The sequence below is a fragment of the Argiope bruennichi genome, chromosome 7, assembly GCF_947563725.1.
Source record: "Argiope bruennichi chromosome 7, qqArgBrue1.1, whole genome shotgun sequence".
NCBI lineage: Eukaryota > Metazoa > Arthropoda > Arachnida > Araneae > Araneidae > Argiope > Argiope bruennichi.
In genome coordinates this window covers 89092966-89116129 of record NC_079157.1, presented here as the reverse complement: position 1 = coordinate 89116129, position 23164 = coordinate 89092966, and the positions used below count along the sequence as shown (strand labels likewise).

At 27.2% G+C, this 23164-nt stretch overlaps 1 protein-coding gene across 1 annotated transcript; it reads right to left on the bottom strand.

The window, feature by feature from the left end:
• Nucleotides 1-155: 155 nt before the first annotated feature.
• Nucleotides 156-22028, bottom strand: LOC129975057 (uncharacterized). Its single transcript, XM_056087935.1, has 11 exons — nucleotides 21488-22028; nucleotides 19029-19132; nucleotides 17960-18303; nucleotides 15685-15972; nucleotides 14444-14764; nucleotides 11729-11938; nucleotides 10278-10466; nucleotides 8901-9311; nucleotides 1420-1634; nucleotides 911-982; nucleotides 156-518 (listed from the first exon to the last, which is right to left on the bottom strand). The coding sequence occupies exons 1-11, from the start codon at nucleotides 21737-21739 to the stop codon at nucleotides 396-398; spliced, it is 2529 nt and encodes an 842-aa protein (XP_055943910.1). The 5' UTR covers nucleotides 21740-22028; the 3' UTR covers nucleotides 156-395.
• Nucleotides 22029-23164: the final 1136 nt, after the last annotated feature.

Genomic DNA, 23164 nt, shown 5'->3' with positions numbered 1-23164 from the left:
TGAATATCATTCTATAAGTGTTTGAAAATATACTTTATATTTTGGTGGATTCTATCAGGTTTATTTGACCTTGTTTAGAAAAAAAAATCACATTATTTCACTCTTATAAATATAACTATTTATTCATTATCAAAAGTAATAATTTAATTCTCTACAATCATTTGTCTGATTTTAGCTACCAAGTAGTCATTTAAAATAAATCAACTGGCAATACATCTGTATATAAATCAAAATTCATATATTTTGTCAGTTTTATATAATTCCTTTTTCTAAAATCTTGCAAATCTCTTTCTTCATTGTGTATTTCATCAACTCAACCTTTATATTTTACAATATACTTAATTGTAAAAAATAGTATTCAATCAACAGTGAATTGCAATCTCTGAAGTGGAAAACTAACTGAAAGGTAACTGCCTAGATATTTTCCTCAACTGGCAATACATATTAATAATTTTTTCCATGAAACCTTCGGTCTCTACATCTTGGCCATACATACTCAGAAGTTCTTTACTTAATTTCTAAACATGGAAATAAAATCATATGATGAGTTAAGACATAAATACAATTAAAAAAAAGCTTCAAATGTTGAAATGCATTATTATAATATAACTTTTTAATCAATTAAATTTGTATCTTTTAATAAGATGAAGGATTTTATCACAATTCCACAGAGAATAAAATATATAATTACAAAAGCTAATTTGAAACAAAAATTGAGAAAAATCACACTACTTTTCTAATCATTACATTCTATAAATTATATGAAAAAAATGCACCATTTTATCCTTTTTTAGATAATATTAATTAAAGGTTTTTTATATAGTTATAATATAAAAATAAATATATTCAAAAAGCAAATTAATTGAACAATTAGATGCAGTTATTTAAGAATATTGGCATGTATTCTTACTTCACATTCTTTGTTTACTTTTGCTGAAATGCTCACACATTTAGAACCATATTTAATGGATGAATTCTGCAACTAGAAATATACATAAAATAAATATTTATTCAAAATATTGATTAATGTTAAAAAAAAATTAATGTTTTAATTCAACTGTATTTTTAAAAACTTTAGACAGTTCTGTATAATGCATAGTATATATGTATTTCAGTTGAAAAAGTTCTTTTAGATGAGTAGAATTCTTGTGCATTTTATAGCTGAGTTCATCTTGTAAACATTTCAATGGTAGTTTACAAAAACTAAGTAACTTGAAAACATTTTTTGAAAATTGGGAAAAAGCTACTGCTCATGCTATGCTTTGTATAATAATTTTAAGTGATTTTAAAGTTACTTTAATGAATACAAAATTGGTGTAAACTCAAAATAACTTTACAGCTTATAAATGTTTAATTTGTGATAAACATGTTTTTTTACAAAATATCTCTTAATATATAAAAAAAATGTTACAAAAATACCTGCATATATAATAACAACTCCATGATTGCCATGCGTAATCCAACTAACAGGAAAAATGATTTTGAACGCAAAGTGATCCATGTAGCTTCGCTGTTCTCAGACACTTGTAAAGACATTTGTTGGTTTCTGCATGTTAAAGAATGAAGTTCAGGAGCATCTGGCAACTTGTTTCTCTTTTTTAAAATTTGAATAATATCATCCATCGAAAGAAATTCTAAAAATAAAGAATTTATCGAATATAATAAAAAACTTAAATGAAAGTCAATATGATCTTGAAACTAATTCAGGGGTGTTTGTGCTCCGGGGAAACCCCGGAATTCCGGGGATTTTGAACTTCGATCCCCGGAAATTCCGGGGATCGTCGTTCAAAAGGAAGTAGGAATAATAATGAATTATTTATTTTGATCTGGGCGATTTTGTTTGCTTTGAAAGCAGAAAACGCAAGGTCAGCGTGTGTGGTGAAAACTTTTCCTTTCTTTCTCCAAAGGCAGTGATAATGCGTGAAAAGGGGGAAAAACTTCTTTTTTGTTCTTTCCTTATTGCGAGTTATGACTCATTCCCCCGTTTCTCGGACATTCTCTTCTGGATTCTTTTCGGCAAGTAGGCGCGGCAGAAAAAAAAGGGAGAGACTTCGCGACCAGATGTGCGATCACGTGACTCTGGGTTCAAAGGTCTTATCTCTCCTGGCGTGGCGCCAATAAGTAGAGAAGGGGGATTTTTCGCCGTATTAGCTATTTGTCATTGATCGCTTCGCAACTTTTTTTTCACCGCTGTGTAAAATTTTCGTTTCATTTATTGATGCACGTGTAAATTTTTCGTTTCTCTTATTGAAATATTTTTTTTATTTATGTACGCAAGAGAATTTCACTTTGAAATTTCAGCATATGAAACAGAAATTACCCCTTAAAAATTCATATCTAATTAGTTTTACAGCATTCGATCCAGAGCTAAGATGTAAAACCAGTACAATATTAGCTTTTGAAAAATTATCATGTCCCATATTTTTAGTGATAATGAAAAGTCAAAAGTAGAAGCTGAAATAAGGTTATACCAGAGTGATATTGATATCGATATCACCAAAGAAATGCTCTACACATCTGATGAAAGTGGAAATCAAGTCAAGTGTACAATTGATAAATATTGGTCTAAAGTTTTTAATTTAAAAGCTGATTTCACAAATGATTATAAGTATCCTACATTGGCTAAATTTGTCAAAGCCTGTCTTAGCTGCTTCCATGGCCCATTAGTGGAAAGTGCATTCCACTTAATGGATACACTTGTCACTGACTATAGAACCTCTCTTAAGATTGATTCCCTAGATGCAGTGCAGACTATTAAATATGATTTAATGGCTTCTAAAGAAACCTCATGTGAAAAATATGGCTCAAAAAATCCAATGACTGATCCAATTCACAAAGATCTCTTACTGAATATGAACAGAAGTTGGAAAACATATCAAGAGGACTTAAAAACATGTATTTCAGATGAGTCACCTATAAAAGTCTCTGAAAAACCTTCTACATTAGCAGAAAAGCAAACTGCTTCTACCTCTGCATGTGCAGTTCTCGAGGAAATTTCTTCAACTGTAAATGAGGAAAATAAAAGTCAATCTTCCTGCAATTATGAAGTTCACCACAAAAGAAAGACAAGCCCACAAACATCAGAAAATAAAAAAAAGCAGCAGAAATTAGATAATTTTTTTTAAAGAATTAATTCAGGTAATTTAAAATATTTGCATAAAATGTAGTAGTTTATATGTTTGAAAATTTATGGTTATTAATTTTGCAAAAAAAGTAATTCATTGAACTTTTATAATTAGGTCATTCAATATTTCATAATTGTAATTTTTCATTTCTCCCCCCCCCCCTTCTCGAAACTCCAAAATGCCGGTAGTAAGTCCGTAAAAGTTTCAGGGGATTTTTTGGGGTCCCACAAACACCCCTGCTAATTAAATGGATCTGCATTTGATTTTCACCATTCTGTGGACAACTTCTAATTCAAAATTTAGAACTGGTTATTTTGCATTTAGAATGAGAAAAATTTTAAATGTGAGATCAAATAGTAATGATTTTAAACCAGGTTATAAAACTATTTTCATTATCATTTAAAAAGCATTCTATTTGTTGATTTTTAGTTGTAAAAGGACCCATGACAGTGTTATAATCATTTCAAGTAATTTAATTCCACTTGCTAAATCAAAAGTATTTCCACCTCACCAATTTCAGAAATTTTTTTAACACGATGTTTATAGATTGGTATATTATCTATAAATTGTGATATGCATGAGCAATAAAATCATTCAAAACAGTACATAGTTGTTTGTTGGACTTACAAATACAGGGTGACCAGCATGTTTGATTTTCCCTGTTATTGCCTAGTTTTATTTTTTAAATCTCCCTGGTCTTTGGAAGTACCTAAAATCTGCAGAATGATCCCCCCCCCCTTCTCTTGTGTATTGGACAGTACATTCTTGAAAGTATGCAAAAAGTAGTGTTTTTCTTACAAAAAAATCATTTTCAATCATTAGGTTTCAAATCAACATAATTTTTGTAAACATAATAATTAACATATACAATATACAAGCAGATATGTGCTTGTCCAAATGAGCTTTTCTCAGACCTGATGATCACAAGCATATTAATTAACAATACATAATTAATGCATATTAAGAATGAAATCTATTTCCTTTTAATTTAATCTTTTGTATTTATATTGCTTGCTAACAGCCAAATCAAGACTGAATAATACCATATAATAATAACAGAAAAGTTATCATGCAAGATAAAAACAATTACAAGAAAATACTGCAGTAATAGTATGAATTTTTAAACTTAAAGGAGGTGGTATTGCATCAAAATAACAAATTATTCAGTGATAGCAAAATTGCATTAACTTTTAGCTCTCCAAACATAGTAAAAAAAAAACATCTATACATGGGCAGAACGATTAACTAATTTATATTATACAAAGAAAGGAAGAAAATTAGTTCTGAACATTACATTTTTCTTTGTTCTATAAAAAAATTTCCATTAAAATATTAAAAAAGATGGAATGAGTGAATACTGTAAATTTTTATTAGTTTCAGGTGAGGAAAACCTCCACACTCATAGGCCAGAAGGCGTTGATTTTACATAAATAGGGATGAGGATATTTTTCTATATAGCAGTATAGTAAATTTTGACTATCAGTGGAACAGGAAAAAGTAACAACCATGGATAAATCGCAAAAATGAATTAGCCGAATTAAGAATAAATACACATTTCGAACTAAAACAATATAGATCAAAATAACAAGGAGAGGGTAAAAAATGCAGAAAACGCATCTGATACAACAAAAAGATCTAAACAAAGAAATATGAAAACGCGCTAATATTATTCATTCATCAAAAAGTGATAGTCTTGGGTTTCCGAAATGATCAATATATAAAATCATATCAGAAAAATGTTACTTTTTTATATTATTTTGAGAAAATGAGAAATATAACATATCATTTGTATTACATATCAAGTAGCAAATTTTAATTTTAGAAGAGTTTTACTTAATGTAGGAAGCTTTTTAAAGATAGGCAGAATAAAAAATTATATAAAAGGAAGAAAACGTTAGCAATAGCATATGTACGATACTTTGAAGATCCCATAATTTAACAAATGATTTGTATTATTTCCTAATACTCAGAAAAGCAAAGCATACACAGAAATTACTTCAAGAATATGTATATATATATTGTTACAAATCTGTAATTTTGCTACCCGGCCCGAATAGTGTCATCGTAAGTAAGACAATTGTACGATCTGTCCTGTGCATGTTGAGTGGGTGCCGCGTCAATAACCTCGGAGCTTAGCGACAAATTTGGCGACTTGGCGTTGAATTTGGCGACTAAATGGATAATACCAGAAAGTTCGAGAAGTTTCATGATCCATCCAGTAGGAACGGAGATACATCCAGAGACGCCCTGATTGGTCTGAAGACTCTAGCCCCGCCTCCCGGAACTATAAAAGACGGGCACTCAGAAGCTACGAAGTCGTCGTGTCGTGTGTATCGGAAGTCGTCGTGTGGATCGTCAGAAGACGTGAGTGAGAGGAGTCGGAGTCGCCGACGAGTAAAAGACTAGAGGATTAGCAAGCAAGCAAGTTGCTGAACTATTAGAGATTAAATGCATTACGATTGATCGACGGTATTTTGCTGTATAGAAAAATTTTGTAACAATATGCATTATGCCTATACTCCGTAATTCAATAAAAAGTTCAACGAGAAATGGAAAAATAAATTATAGTATATAACATTTATTTACAATAAACTAGATGTAGATTATAATCCTGGGTAATATTTTACATGTAGTTTAAAATAACTTTTAATATTATTAACACGAGCGTAATATACTTTCGCAACTTGTAATACGATCGACTTGACATAGGCCAAATTTGGTAGACCATTTGTAAAATTTAATCCATCTAGCTTAAAGTGTTGTTTGAGGTTATACGTTCACAGACAGATCAATATAATTCCAAAAATATATTTTTATATATTAATCGTCCAAATATAAATTTTTTGGGCGATTACAATACCTTTTTCTTTGTATACTTCGTACATTAAAATGTTTTTTAAATTAACTATAATAGGCCCATTAGAGCTGAAAATCATAGCATTACTGCGAGTTGCACCTAAGTTCCGCTGCATTTTCCATACAACGCACAAGCAAAACTATTTTCGATAATTATGCCATTATTATATATGTAGGATCGTGTCCTCAATCGAAAGAAGACTACACGTTTGTCTTTTCCATATTTTAATAAACGAACACAGGACTACACGAACATTAAGCAAAAGAACAAAAGTATAGGGTTGGTTGCAGTTCAGGCGAACATAGCATGGCTGTTATCGAACTTCGAAGCTCACACACTCTCGCACCAAGTGTCTTTCTTCTGCCGTTTGCCTCGCTTATACTTCTAGTTGGAACACTACTGCCATCTGTCGGCGAGGTAGAGGGAGTAGCATAGGGGCTCATACTACATATATTTCACGGCTTGACGTTTTAAAAAAAAAATTTTCGAGGAAATTATTATCTAAGCAATAACTTAATTAGAGGGATTAATTTTTTTCTTCAATGCAAATCAGAATGTTAATATAACCAACTTCATTGTTTCTAAATGATTTCGACTAAGAGTATGAATGCTAGTCCGAGCCTGAATAGCAATTAAACCTTGAACGATGAATGAATCAACAAATTATAATATGGAATTATCATGATAATATCGTAAATTATGTAAGAAAAAGTGGTGAAAGAATTGAATTTTTAAAACATGATAAAAGTGTATAACATAGAATAAAGGCATGTAATGAACGAAATGGTTTCAAAATCAATCAGCAGAAGTCATCCATCATAAATTAGGTGCTTGTACTTCAGAATTGAAGGCCCTTATGGCGCTGACTATCCTACATAAAAGAAAATTCTGATTCCTCAAAAATTTAAATTTACATATCTCATCGTCAGGCCTGTGCGCAGAAATGCCGATGGCTTTTTTTCTGACTTTGGTAAATAACTGGTTGTCAACGATGTTCCATGCTACTTATGAAAAAAGATTAGGTAATTATCGACTACGGTAATCATTACCAAAGTTTTTTTAATCCAGTTTCAGAACATATTTCTCTGACTTTTCCCGATTTCTTGGAATTCATGGCCTTTCCAGGTCGGCTGTCCACCCTGAAATACTAGATTCAGCATGTAATTTATCAACGAGAAGGTAGCATCTTCCCCTCTGTTATTTCAGAGCATTTTGTTGTAACAATCATTTGCTGCATTTTTCACTGTTTTTCTAACTGTGTTTAGTACACATATTGCTCTTATATAATTAAGCTTAAATTTTAAAAATAAAATAGATAGACTAGTCAATCCTAAAACATGATCTTGCTACAATGTTTTGGAAGTTCAAATCTCTCTCCAATTTTTCTTACTGTATTTTGTGGTTAGTCCAATGAACGAATCCGAACTTTGTAGTTCGGAGATCCAAAACTCTCATTCAGAATCTTATGTGGTATTATTTTTCGTCAGCAACTTACTTTCAGATTCCTTACTAAAAAATTCAAACTCTGCAATTTTTTTTAGATGCACATTTATTAAGCAATTTTTTGCTTCATTTAAAAGCATTTTTTTACCTGGTAATATAATATATTACCAGGTAAAAAAAATGCTTTTATTAATTCCTTAATTATTAAAAAGACATATTATGTCTCTCTCTAATAATTTGAAAACTGATTATTGCGCCAAAATTAGAGTGGGCACTCATTTTATCTCTGTACAGTAATATCAATTCAAATGGAAATAATCTTTGAACATTTAATAAATATAATTTCAACTGTATAAAAAGATAAACTCTTTCTTTTAATACCAATTTTTACTTTCTCGTATACGCAGTACAGAAAAAGTATAGTAATCGTCAAAAAATTCGAACTCGAGACTGATGAATTTAAACTTTTTAGACCTCCTTGAGTTTGAAAACACATTTATGAAAAATATCCATCTGTCTGTGTCAACGATAATTCAAAAACGCTTTGAGCTAGACGGATGAAATTGGGTATACGGTATTTACACAAAATCTGCTGATTTCTATCAAAATGTGAGTAAAACCTGTTCCGAGGTAGTCCGTCTGTCCAAGTGTTTGAATTTAAGTAAACACGATAATTATAAAATGAAGAGAGATAGATACAATTCGGTACACAGACTTAACATCTATAGTATAGACACCTGACAAATTTTGAGCCTAATACAATTACGAATTGACTCTCTGTCGGTCCAATTACATGACACAGAAACAGGTAAACGCGATAATTTAAACTTATATATATCAAATTCAGTATGGGATTTTGTGGCTACAAGTGCAGTTTTGTGTCGAATTTTTACTTCAATCGGTTAAGAAAAACGCATCTAAAACATAAATTTGATTTTTAGCTACTGCTAATGCATGCCAGAAATTAATTGACAGATAATTCGCCAAGGATGTCACGATAGATTCGTACTAAACGATAGATAGTACTAAATTGACGCCAAAAATTAACATTTCGTAACTATTGCATGCCAATACCCCCTGCAAAGTATACTCTGGCATAACAAGTTTATTTGTGAGTATGCGAGAAAGTTTTAGAGAGACCACTCCTGCTGATTAAATTTTATTTTTGCATCATCAGATAAGGGTTGATTCAGAAAAAAACAACAAAAAGAGGAAATTTTAAAAAAATTTCATTCAGATTTTTAATTTCTGCATTTAGCTGATATCTACTGTTCTAATTCGTAGCTATGCCATTTGCGTTCTTTTGAATACCATCAGAAAAAAATAGGCATATTACGAAGATATCACCATGACTGAAACAATGCTTTTAAGCATCATTCATATAGAAGTTTAAAATTTATATAAATGTTGCTTTCATTCAAAACGATATCATCAAATTTGTATCGAGAACACCACCAAGAATAAAAATTACTCACCTTCTGATGTCTCTATTGTTGCTTGCTTTGAATTAACAGGAAACAAGCAAAAAGAAAAATCTTGAGGATAGTTTGTTAAGGCCTTATGGCAGATGTGTAGTGCATGAGCTATAGGTTTCTTCAGATTTCTTGAACAAATTTCTGTCAAAGCATTTTTAGAGCTTTGTAGATCTTGTTGACTTCTATTTTGCTGAGAATCTGTCTTCGATTGTAACAGATACAACTCATTTAATATTAAAGTCTCTATTTTTATATAAAGAGGTAATACTGCAACAATAAATTTAAAACTTTCTTCTGATCTAAAAGTTTCAGGTAAGGTTATAAGCAATCCAACTTCTAAATATAAAGGAAATGCAGAACCATGTGGTGAGCATAAAAGTGATTCCTGTACTTCTATGGTGATTATCTGATCTGAAAATTAAAAATAACAAAAAACAGTTTTATTACATATGAGTACAAATTTTCAAGAAATGAAATAATTCTTTTAAGCATTCAAATGATAATTAATGGAACACAATATTTAATAATTTAATAAAACAATTTGGGGATTACTATGGATAGATACTTTAAATGCAATAAAATTAACCCTACCTAAAGTCACTTTTTTTAAAACTCACTTTTTTCCTCAGGTTTTTTTTTCCCCGAGAATTGAGCCTTCTTATATCTCAAATTAAAGGGGGCAAAATAAGATGAAGGCATGGATAAAAGAACAAAAAAACAAGCAATTTAAATCAATATAAAAAAATTACATAGATATAAATTAGGAAATAATGTATTTTGCTATTATTTATACACAATCTACAAGTGCAATTAAAATTTGGTTCACAAATACACAAGAATTGTGAAAGGAAGAATTGCATTAGGAAAAGAGCATCAAATTGAAGAATTTCCCAGAATTATTATCTGAACTTTTTTTATTCAAATATATAATAAATTAAAATATTTTTCTAAAATGAATATAAATAATCACAATATAAAAAATATATATTAGTTTTATTATGCACATGTCACATAGAAAGACATTAACAAATCAGTAATGCTTATAAATCTATGAATATTATGACAAGAATTCATTATTATATTTTATTAAAGAACTCAGTTCAAGTTTACTAATACAAGTTTTTTTCAGTATTGTTTTCATTTTCATATAATAGTTGCTAAAGTTGTATAGTATTTGTTTTATTGTACCACAAACATCTATATTTTGATAAGTAATTTTGTTAATGGATTAGTACCAACATTCAATTTTGGCAACATTCGCAACTCCTACGAACAAAAAACGCATTTACATACAAATAATTTATAAATACATAGATTAGTATGTTAACTAAATACTTAAAAATAATGTAATGTTATATAAATTATAAAGTATATTACCTGTTTCAAATTGTAATGTTTTTGAAATCACAATCGAATCTTTTTGATAAAAATTGTAAAGATATGCTGTAACAAACCAAAATCTGGAATCAAACTTTTCAGTGCTTGCTATATTTATGCTGATGACATATTTTTTGGGTGGTTCATCTATTTCTGTTATTGAACAAGTAACTTTCAATTTCTCAACACCTATACATAAAAAATAAATATTCTTAGATCTTAGTAGAGTAGACAGAGATTCACTTGACAAATTGAAGAATGTAGCTATTCAAAGAAACATAACTATTTTATGGATTATTTAGCATTTTAAAAATCGTGTAGGACTAAACAATTATTTAACCAATTCATCTTCATTTGTTAAGATTAATTAAATATATAACAAATGTATAATTAGTTTATTTAAAATTTTACATACAAGACCTGCTATAAAAATTATAACACTGAGAATATTTATAAGTACGTTTCTCTTGAAAATTTAATGCATAAAATAATGTTTATGAACAAAAATATATATATCAGCCACTCAAAAAAATCATGAACATTTTAAATTTTTTTAAAAGAAAAAAAAGTTAAACGCATTTAAAATGGAATAAAATAAGATAAAATGTGTTCTGCATATAAAATTAACTATCAGTTATGCTTTTAAATTATCCATTGAATAAAAAAAAAACTGTATTATTGAATTGGGTTTTTCAACTTATAATTTATTAGAAAAATAAAAAATTATTGGAAATTTTAAAGTTATCTTTTGTTGTCAATTCTGCAACTTTAAATGATATAAAATTGATAAAACAGTAATAAATTTATATAGAAACTGTAAATAAGAAACTCGCTTTAAATATTTCAAAAATATAGAATCAGTTATTTCATTGTCAACATTTCCAAACAACAATGAAAAAACTATTATGGGATAATTATCCTGAACCTATATGCTTATTTCTATACCTGAAACTATATGTTTTGGCAAGCAAAAGTATACTAATCACATTTATTAATACTTTCTTAAATTTATCCATAAGCTGTGGCTCAAATCTAAAATATATACGAATTAATATGTGCAGTTCTCCCTCTCTTTGAAAATACGATTCAAATTCACTAAAGAAATTCTTTTAAAATCAACAATTAAAAATTCCCATTTGTAACTAAATAATACTTATTAATTTAAATCAAATATCATTCCTTCATCCTTAACTTCTTACAATTAAATTCAAAGAAATTTAATATGCTAAAAGAGTTAAGTTCATTTCTGAAAACATTCATATACTTGCAGAACTTTTTGAAATCTCTGATTATACAAACAAAATTCTCACTCTGAATTTTAAAAATTAAAAATGGTTTTGATAATATGAAAATTCAATCCATATTTTACAAAGAAAAAAAACAATAAAATCAAAAATTATTATGATTTCAATATGTAAATATACAATTGAAAAAGAAATGTGTCATCTTACCATTAAATTTGAGGGAAGCAAATTTTGAGACAGCTGCAAAGAAATCTTGGTGCATTTTTGACAGTGCATTTAATTGATGCAAAACTGAACTTTGGTGCATAATTACATTCATCAGCGATTGTAGCGATATAGGTAAATTTAGATCAATTTTATGTTCACAATATTCACATATGTATAATTGGCCAGACCTTGTTACTAATAAGAAAAGACCTAAGACATGGAATAAAAATTTTAATGTAAAAACATAATAAAATAAAAGCTTTTAAAAGTTAAATAAAACTTAAAATACATCTTTAAAAAGAAAGTGTTTTTTTTATTTAATTAAATTAGTAGAGAAATAAAATACATTCAAATACAATTAACATATATGTTTTTTTTGGTTCATATAATGTTATATCTGTTTAGAATATGACTCTTTGGTACATTTAGATCAACTTAAAACTTAATAATCCAAGTCATAATAAAATCCTTTAAAACTTTCAGAAATGACTTTAGGAAATTGTATTATGAACTGGTACAAAATGTGTCTTGTTAAGTTTGAAATAGTTGACAGTGTAATAATTATAAAAATTAATAATAACTGAAATTAAATATTATGGTTCAAAAATCTAAAATATTTTACTCCCATTTCACCTCTCTTCTTTGAGAGGTGCAGAAACTTTTTAATAACTCATTTAAGCCTTTTAGATACTAAAGAATATAATAATTATAATAATTAATTATAATTAAGAACATGATGCTCAATTTCGTTTGTGTAAGGTTTAAACAAACATATTACATATACATATGCATTGTTTGGATGCTAATGATGGCCAAAATTGCACAATAGGTTCGACAGCATGAATTTTTTAGTCAGTCTCAAGGTCCTACTGCATCTGCCATTTGGAATAAAGAGGCATCTTAATGCTTTTTTAAGTCGGTCATGGGGATAATGGTAGTGATTCGAATATTCATCAATTTGGCAGCCTTGTCTGCCTCCTCGTTGCCTAAAATGCCCATATGAGATGTATCCAACAGAGTAAAATGATAAAATCACAAGAAATTTTATTAAAAAGATCAAGTTCCTTCAAGACTTCAATGCTATTTGATTTTTCAGAGTATTTCAAATAGTCAATTATATTTTGTGGGGCTATACAAAATGCTCATTTAATTTTTCAATTTCGATTCCCTTATTACAAGAAGCACCCCTTCTTCCTATATCAACTTGCCCATGAGAAAATATTAAAAGAATTATTTTTCAAAATTTCGCTATTTTTGTATCTTTTTTTAAATATTCAAATATAAAAATTATAGATCATATTTCAAAAGCTTTGAAAAATTTGGAGGAAGTTGGAATTTGGAAATTGTCTAATTCCGAGGTGCATATATTTAAGTGAGATTTGATGAACACATTTCATTTCAGTGACTCCAAACACATCTTTTCCCTTGCTAACCAATAAGCATTCATTTAACATCAGCTGTTTTGCATCATGACCTTCGAGCAATCATCCTGGAGCACAATGAACGCGCCTTCCCCCTACTTTATTACTAAACGATTCACTATTTTCTGCATATTCAGCAAATTATATAATGGTTAGCAATTGCCTTGGAATTTCCAATTTTCACTGCACTTCAATCAATTTTAACTTTTCATAAATTTTCGTGCTGGGAGTTCAATAAAAGGTAATATTAAGACTTCAGAATAGAGAGAATTACTAAAATAAAAATTATGTTTAAAAGGTTTTGATATTTAGGTCCCTTTTAAGGCCCTAGGGAAACTTTCACATTATAATTTAAAATATTGTTACGGTCTAACAAAAAACCTCAAAAACGACGTTCGTTTACTGAGGATTGCACATGATATATTTAAAGAATTTAACAGCTGAGTTTTTTCCAATCGTTTCTTTCTTAAAACTATCTTTATGCATTTTTCATTCAATTGTTTGTCTTGATCATTGTCAACATCATTTGTTGACTAATCACCAGGATTGTGTCATCTGATAAAAGGTGACTCTAGAGAATGAGTGTATGGTTAAAACAATAATTTATTTATAATACTATCTGCTCATTTATACAGAAATAATATATTTTTCAGTCTAAGAGTAAAAAGTTAACTTTTGTAAATAAGAGCATTACATTCACAAGAAACCAAATTGATATTGTTTCTACAGACACAGGTGTTTTTTTTTCCCACCCTTTTTTGTTTGATTAAATTATTACAAGAAAATATCAGAAAATATTTCTTAAAAGTATTGACTTTAAGAAATAATATTTCACTGTCTTCTATAATCAAATTTATTCCAATACATTCGACATGTTGAATATGATGATATAAATTGAATGATAAAATTAACTGCAATAATATTATTTGATGCCCATTATGTGCTAATATTATATAAAGATTATTTTCCATATTTCTAAATGTCTTTTAACAGCTTACTGTACTTGACCTCAATATATAATGATAAAATAAAAAAAAATTATCTGTTTGCTAGATTGTGATTAATAAGATATTAATCATTTTACTAAATTTAAATTATAATAAATTCATAATAATAATTTATAGAAAAATTTAGAAAAATTGATTTCAATAAACTTAGGAAATATTTTTTTATTATTTTGCAACAACAAAATTAATTAAAGAATAGTGAGTTTAAATTGGTAACATATCAAATTTTTAATAAAATAAATTAAATCATAATATATATTAGTATTTTATACATAAATATACTTTACCTTGTAATTCATTTATCAGAACTATTTTCATAACACCCTGCATAGCAATTTTATTTCTGGATAACTTTAATACCTGTTTTTTTGGAGGGACACTACTTTCTTGCTTAGACAACTCAGATACCCATAATTCAGATTTATTTGAAATAAAAATTATGCTCTGCTTGAATAAAATATATGTGTGAACTGATGATGGCAGGTATAAAGTTATGATATATATTGATTCATTTTTAATTTTAAAAATAGTTGAGTTCTGGAAGATTTTTTCTGCTGTTATAAATACTAGCTTCCCTAGTTTTCCAATAATTAACAAAAAACCATTTCCTGAAATGAAGAACAAAACTTTCATTAGATTATTTTAAAATAAATAATTCAAGCAAGTATTAATGAAGAAAAAACTGTTTCATTGAAATTTCTAGACATGCTTCTTACCTTAATATAAAATACAAATGCAATGTTTTAGGGGAAAATAAATTTAGTAAAAACAGATATTTAAAAAAAAAAATCTATTTTATCAGTGCACAAAAATGTAAAATAATTACTTTTTAGTTAAATTCTAGTTTTTAATTTATTTTATAAACATCATGGAATCTTGAAATAGATTTTTTTTAAAAATAAATTCACTACTAAGTGATACAAAAGATATGAAGTAAAAATATGATGGAATTTATGGATAAACAGTACGTAAGAAATACTAAGTAAATACTAAATATTTTAAAACAATGCAAAAAAAAAAAAAAAAAAATACAAAAGTATACAACTTTCTAGCACATCAAGAAATGAAGAAAAAATTAAATACAAGGTTTGTTCTTCACAAACAGGAAACACATCAAGCTACATAAAATTGCTTAAAATCTATAAAACACATTTTTCAACAACAAAGCATAAATTTAAATATATTTGTTTGCTATTTCAACAACAACAACAACAAAAAAATATGTACCAAATTTAACAAATGCAGCAACTTTAATGCCACAAAACTAACAATTTTTAAGTTTGTTACAGTAATTAACACACATATACAACTTGGTGATTCGCACACAAGCAGAATATGATACTTTGAATCAAAAGTTAAATATGATAACAGTTACTATAAACTTAAATAAAAGTTATATATCATAGTCAAAAATCTATTGAATAATTTATTATGTTATAATCAGCTTAATAAATTATTTTATTATAAAAGATGCAACACTCAATTACAAATATATACAAATTTATTTGAATTTTTATTATTTTTTTACCTTTTACGTCATTTGGGTCTCTTTGAAAATGAATACCTTTAATGGGTTGTTTTATATCATATATCATCTCTGGTGTGCTATCTGTATGAACAATTTGCTCCTTAGAGGACACTGTACACAAACAATACAACAATTTACCTTCAGGATGACCAATAAAATAAATACAGTTTGAAGATGATGAAGTTGTACCAATCAATTTTTTGAAAAGATCTGTGTGAAGTACATTAGTTCTTTGCCTACTTAATTCTTTATCATATACAAAAGTGAGCACAGGTTTTGAGCTATTATCTGCAAAAAAACAAAAATAATATCTTCTGGAAAAGATTTATAATATATATAGATAACAATAAGCAATAGAAAAAACCCATTAAAAGTCTGCTGAATGGAGGGAAAAAATAATAATAAGTAGATTTATTTTTAAAAAACATTTAGTTGATGAAGATTTTTTTTTTAAATCTGGAAAGAAATTTTTATAATGATATAAGTTCTATACAGAAATAATGAAAATTTAAAAAACCCGATTGAAAGATTAGTTCTTGTATCCAAGAGGAATTGTATATTATAACATTCTTGTAAAATGTTTAATTTAATTATTTTTTAAACCATTTCCCTATCAAACAATACATTTATTAAAAGAAGAAATGGTATGAAAATAAAAAAAATTTTAAAAAATCAAAATATAATACAGAATATACACTTATTTTGTTAAAATTGGTTTAGATATAATTACATCCCATTTTGAAACAACAAGACAGATATTTTGGGATGATCTTCTTACTTTAGCAACATGGTCAGATAACAAGAATAGTATCTGAGTCAGATCCTTTTCCCTTAAAACTTCCACTATATAAGTGAAAAGGCATTTATTTAACTTTAATGTATAGTATATCTTTTGCATAATTAGATTTTGAACTTGGAACTCATTAACAGGGTGCCAAAAATCTGCTTCAATTAGTCAATTCTTTTGGTAAAAAAAAAAATCTAATAGAAAAATTTTTATATTAAATTAGTTATATATTTGCAGTAAATACTATGTGCCTAAAATTATAATATTTGAATGCAGATGTATTAGAAATTTTATGAGATGATATTATTTTACACATCACTTCATCTCAATACGTTAAATATATGTCCTGTATTAAATGCCAGAAATGTTTGTATAATAAATCAATTTTCTATTGATATTTCATTCAAAAATACAACATAAGCATACAAATCATTACTTGGAAAATTTATATTTCCAAAAATTGAGATAAATTTTAAATTAAATTTCAAGCAATAGTAAATGCAAATTGTAATTATAACAAAAGTTCAACAACAGATGAGAATTAATATGATAAAAATAATTAAATCCATAAATTTGCAGCTACAGAATTTTTACATATTACAATAAATTCTACTCTCTGAATCAAACTTTGGATGCAATTAAATTTCAAATAGCAAAATTCAAATAACATTTAAAAGAAATCTAGTATAAAATCTTGAAGTAGTTAAATTAAATATTGCAGTACAAAGAACGGATTGAGCTCTGTGAATTTAACTTTATTATCTGATTTGTTCCTCCAGCAAAAAGATAAAAGTCAAACTAGGAATCGTGAGTTAAGTACTTGGCTAAATTGGCTTTTATATACTGCTATATTTCTTAAATGAAAATAGCAAATTAGGATGCATATTCAATTATGCTTTCCCAAATAAGCTAATTTATAGATACAAAACGATTTATGATACTTTTGTAAAGAATTAAAAAAACAGGAAGTCTTAGCGTAGACTAAATTAGTGAAAAGTATCATTACTGTTTGGTCAATATCATAAAAAAAAAAATAGTTTGTGCAAAAAAAACAATATCAAATTCCCACAGCAATATTTTGAAATTTCAACTTGATGTTAAAATAAATTGCTTTATATCATCAGCATATTCAAGTATTATGCTTAGTTAAATATGCTGATGCATATGTTATTGGTCTTATATTGCTCATATAACCCACAGCAATATAAGACCAATAACTATAGTTTTTGTTCATTTTCATATATGTTAAAATAAATAAATAATTCCCTTGAATATTAAAATATTGGACAGCTAATTTTGAACAAGGGGGAAAATGATAAATCAGACAGTTAGATGGAGGAAGTAATTCAGAGATTTCACCCATATAAAAATTTGATCAAAAATACATAGTTATTTTGCAAATTCTCAATGGTACATTTTACATGTTTACATACATACACTTACATTATTTATATTATATGCATGATATATTTCAAAATCTATAGTTACCTACAGCAAATAAATTCTCAGATGAGAATAGCTCATTGTAAGTGACAGGAAAATTAATTAAATGAAATACTTTGGAATGTTTAGTACCAAAAGGTAAATTATGAGAAGGTATAACCAAATCCATTTGCCACGTCATAGAAATTGTATCTTTAGAGCAAATTATAATACTATCATCAAATAAAGGACAGTTAAGGAAAAATTTCTCAATGAGAGGTTTGTATTCTTGGAATGAAATTATCTCTATGAATGTTTCAAATTCCTCTAAATGGTATTCATCACCAAAATCCACATCCATAAGATCTTCTTCAGTCTGCAGATCTGATTCTTGTACTTGAAGAATAGATCTAAAAAAGAAATGGAAATGTAATTAATATAGAAGTATCTCAATATTTATTTGAAAATTGTTTAATAATTTAGAAATAAATAAACATCAATAAAAAAAACATATTTAGTTACCATAAAACACAACTATATCTGAAAAAAAAGATACAATACTTATGTATCAACAGCATGCTATTGGTGAACATAAAAGGACCTATTAACATACAATTATTGGCATTTTTTTTTTTTTTTTACAATTAATTGCTGGCATGCGGTTAATATACAAATACCAAATATACATCTGGTTAGGTAAAAGTTATAATGCCGTAAATCCTTTTTTTAAAGTTAAGTTTGAAATTATAACCATTACAATATTGGCAACATTTTAAAACCTGAATAATAAAGTACCATTTGTGACATATTAATTTCTGGAAAACAAGGAAATATGTGATTTTCACATGTAAATTTTAATCTGCTCACATATAGAAAAATTTGTTCATCATAGAAAAAGGTAATAAACAAAATTCAAGAAAAAAAAAGAAAAATCACAATGAAAAAAATGTATAACATAAAATTATTCAGTAACATATCTAATATTATGATTTTAAAATCTATATTGCAGAAATTCAATTTAACATTGTTTTAAAATAATCATAAAATAATTAGTGAAATTACTTTTTGAATAAGGTAATTCAATAACTTTTTCAAACAAATTTTGAAATAATGCAAAACAATTACTATTACTCACTTTAAATATGAGCTTATATCTACATAGAAATTTTCTCCTAATGTCCATAAACTTTGGGTTGAAACAGCAAAGTGATTGATGTTTAAAGATAGATTAATAGTTTTCTGTAAAAATAAAACAATTATTTTTGTTAAATTAGAGAAATATCAAAAATATTGTTTGAATATTTCAGATATAATTATATAAAACTCTTAATATACTGAATTAACAAGACTGCATTCTAAGAATGTTCAATGCGATTTTATAAAATTTTCATTCCTACAAAATCAGTATAAGAGAAAGGCCTTTAAAAAAATTATTCCAATATTTATCAAGTTTTTTCCCCGTTGTAAATGAAATTATAACTATGATATTACTTATATAAGTGTCAATTTTCTTCAAAATGCTCTTTTTACACAGTAAGTGAAATAATATTTTAAAAATTAAACTTGTGAATAATTCATTTGAAATAAAATTTATAAAATGATATGTTTTATTTCACAAGGTTTTATATCTAAATGTTTAAAAATAACTATAATTGAAGGGATGGAAAAGGTGATTAAATTTTTTTCTAAATAGTTAAAAAATTATACTAAATATATATTTTTGGAACGATAATGCATGTGTGAAAAAAATATAATCAAAAGCAAGACAGATAAAAAAAAAATTTAATGTGCATTTTTACTTTTAAATAATATTACAAAACATATATGAATAACATATGGCTTAAAAATATTAAGTAAAAATGTTATTTCAATTTTATAATAATATATGACCTTAAAAAAGTGGTGCAAGAAATATTTTGTATAACTAGCTTGGACTAAGAGAAAACAATCTGACAAAATTATAACCAACGACAATAACGAACCTCTCTGATCAATTTTTTTCTACTTATTTAATTATTATATTAATCAATGTTGAATGTCAGATTGGACTAAGCTACAACTATCATCAAACTGATGTAAAATTTTAAAAATACTGGAAATGCACTATTAAGAAAGTGCTGCTATTTGTTGCACTAAAACTCTTTCGTCCACTCTGCTTTTAAAAGGAAATATGTTTTCCGTTTTAAAAACAATATTGTTACAAATCTGTAATTTTGCTATCCGGCACGACGTGCTGAGCTTGGCGACCATTTGGCGACTTGGCGTTGAATTTGGCGACTAAATGGATAATACCAGAAAGTTCGAGAAGTTTCATGATCCATCCAGTAATAACAGAGATACACTCAGATACGCCCTGATTGGTCAGAAGATTCTAGCCCCGCCTCCCGGAACTATAAAAGACGGGCACTCAGAAGCTACAAAGAAGTCGTATGTATCATCAGAAGTGTGTGTATCGATGGAAGTTGTGTGTGTGAGAGTGGTCGGAGTCGCCGACAGGTAAAGAAACTGGAGGATTAGACAGCAAGCAAGCTGCTGAACTATAGCAATTAAATGTGCTGCGCTATTGCAATTGATTAGCGGTATTTGTTGTAGAAGAAAAATTTTGTAACAATATCTATATTTAGCAACAATTATGGAATTGGTGCATGTTGTTTTTATATGCTTCATTTTTTTTAATAAGATACAAACAAATTATTAAAAACATTCTTAACAGCATTTAAAAAGTCATGAAAATCTTTCCTCCAAAAATTTATTAAATTACTAAAAATTTATTTTAATTTAACTTGTCATAATACTTTCTATTACTGAAATACAATTCAAAAAATTACTGATTTATTTTTTTAATTGTATACTTCTCTCATATAAAAATTCAGACTACAAGTCTGATACTTATTTATTCTTTAGGTATAATTTAAATGTGCACATTTTTATCTTCATTTTACCTTTGTAGTATAGGTATAGCTAAAATATTATAAATAAAATTTTTATTTTCAAACCTTTAGATATCTTACTATTTTCTAAAAAAAAAAATCCCAGTAAATGGAAAAATAATAATTTTATGCTTAAATATACTAATCTTGCCGATGATTATCAGATATAATTTGAAAGATCAATAATATGCTTCATACAATTTGAAAAATCGCTATAAAATTTACTGAATAGACAACAACAGAGTTATAATTTCTGAAAGAGAATTGTTTAGGAAAAATGTAATAAAACTTTTATTTTTGATACCTTGGTTTGCCAGAAATTTAAATTTATAACTTTTTACAAGCAAAATAAATTATCCAGCAAAAGTATGAAATAGTGCTATATAATATAGCAATATTATAGTATAAACTTAAAAGAATTTATATAATTAAAACTGGTTATTTTACAAATAGATAAATGAAATCCAATTAATGTGCACAGATTATTCCAAATAAAAGCTATACAAACTGTATAGCTTGTAAAAGTTATACAAACTCTGAAATCGTTCCTGAACTAAATCTTTGCCAATAAAATTAACTGAATAACTTCAATAAATAAGTTCAAATTTTCATTACATTCACAATGCATTTTTAGAAAAAATTAGAAAACTTTTGAAATACCAACCCACAAAGAGAGTTTTAAGGCATTCAAGTCCCTGAAACAATCCTGATCATTATCTTTATTTTCTAAAACAGAAGAACGATTTAAGGAGAATTTTGCAAGTATAATCCTGAAACTATCCAAAATAGAAAAGAATAATTCATATTCAGAATCTGAAAGACAACGGAAATCTATTTTCAAAGAACTCATATCTCTTTGTGATAAACTCAATTCTCCAATATTTCCTATTATTTTAAACTCGATATTTTCTTCCATTTTGCTTATTAATAGTCTTTTCTAGTTTATAATAACATTTAAATTTTTTTCTTTCTTTTTCTGAAAATGGTCAAACCATAACCATCTGAACATTTCCTCTTTATTATTTCCATACACACATATATATAAATATATTCCTGCTAACATCAAATTAAATATATATAGATAAATAAAAAGAATTGTTGCAAAAAAACTGCTTTGAAAAAATATGGAACATCCTAAAAAAAAAAAATAATATGTGAATTTCAAATTAAATTTGTAATTGTTCAAATCTCTTAAATTCCCGCGAGTTTTCCATCTCCTAAAATGAAAATAAACAATCTATTCGTTTCAGTTTGTTATTCGCAAAATCATGGTTGAAGGCAACACTGGTTTTATCACTACTGATCTTTAAATAGTTATACTTCACTAACCTTGAATAAGCCTCAAAAGTTTTACAATTATTATAATTTTCATCAAAAGAACTTATAAGCGAGTTCAGAGCCAGATTAAATTTATTCTTAGACACATGAGCACAACTATAGGTTCTACCATTTTCCATCATGAGTACTTATAAGCGAGTCAAGAACCAAATTAAATTTATTCTTTGACACATGAAACACGCCTATAGGTTCTGCCAATTTATTTTTGAAATCGATTATTTTGTAGGTGGAAGAATAAGAAGAGATTGAAAATGAGTTTGAGACAGAACGTTACAGACAGAGACAGAGAACGCTGAGACAGAACGTTCCTTGTTATTACAAGATATTCTATAATATTACTAGAATATTAATACGATTTTGTGTGGCACTCAAAATATTGAACATTGTGCTGTAACCGAAATATCACATGGATTAATTTCGTTTCTAAAGAGTCCAATAATGCATAACATAAATTTTACAAATGGACAAGTACGCACCTTTATCGAGGATTTCAATATCACGAATATACAGGTTTTAATTTTCAAAATCTTGACCATGAGCGCTTTATTCTTCGTAGTATAGTGCATAAAATCGAATATGCATTTTGAGTTCTTTATTTTTAACCGATTGAAAAGAAAAAAAAAATAGACACAAAACTACAATTTACAAGATTACATGCCAAATTTAATTTATTTGTGTGTTTGAAATATCGCATTTACACGCAAGAGAATGGACAGATCAATAGACTATCAACTTTCAAACAGATTTGGTTCAAAATTTTATAAATATTCATACTTGAGATACTACAGCTATACACTAAATATCATTTATCTAAGCTCTTTATTCTTGAATTAATGCATTTACATGCATGGGGGGAGGGGAGTATAAAAGACAGACGGTCAACCTTTCAACACAACAATTTTACTCAAAAATTTTTTTTTTTTAATTACACTTAAATAAGAGCACCAAATTTTATTCATTTAATTATTTAAGTTTTGTAATATTGTGATTGCAGAAATTTTCC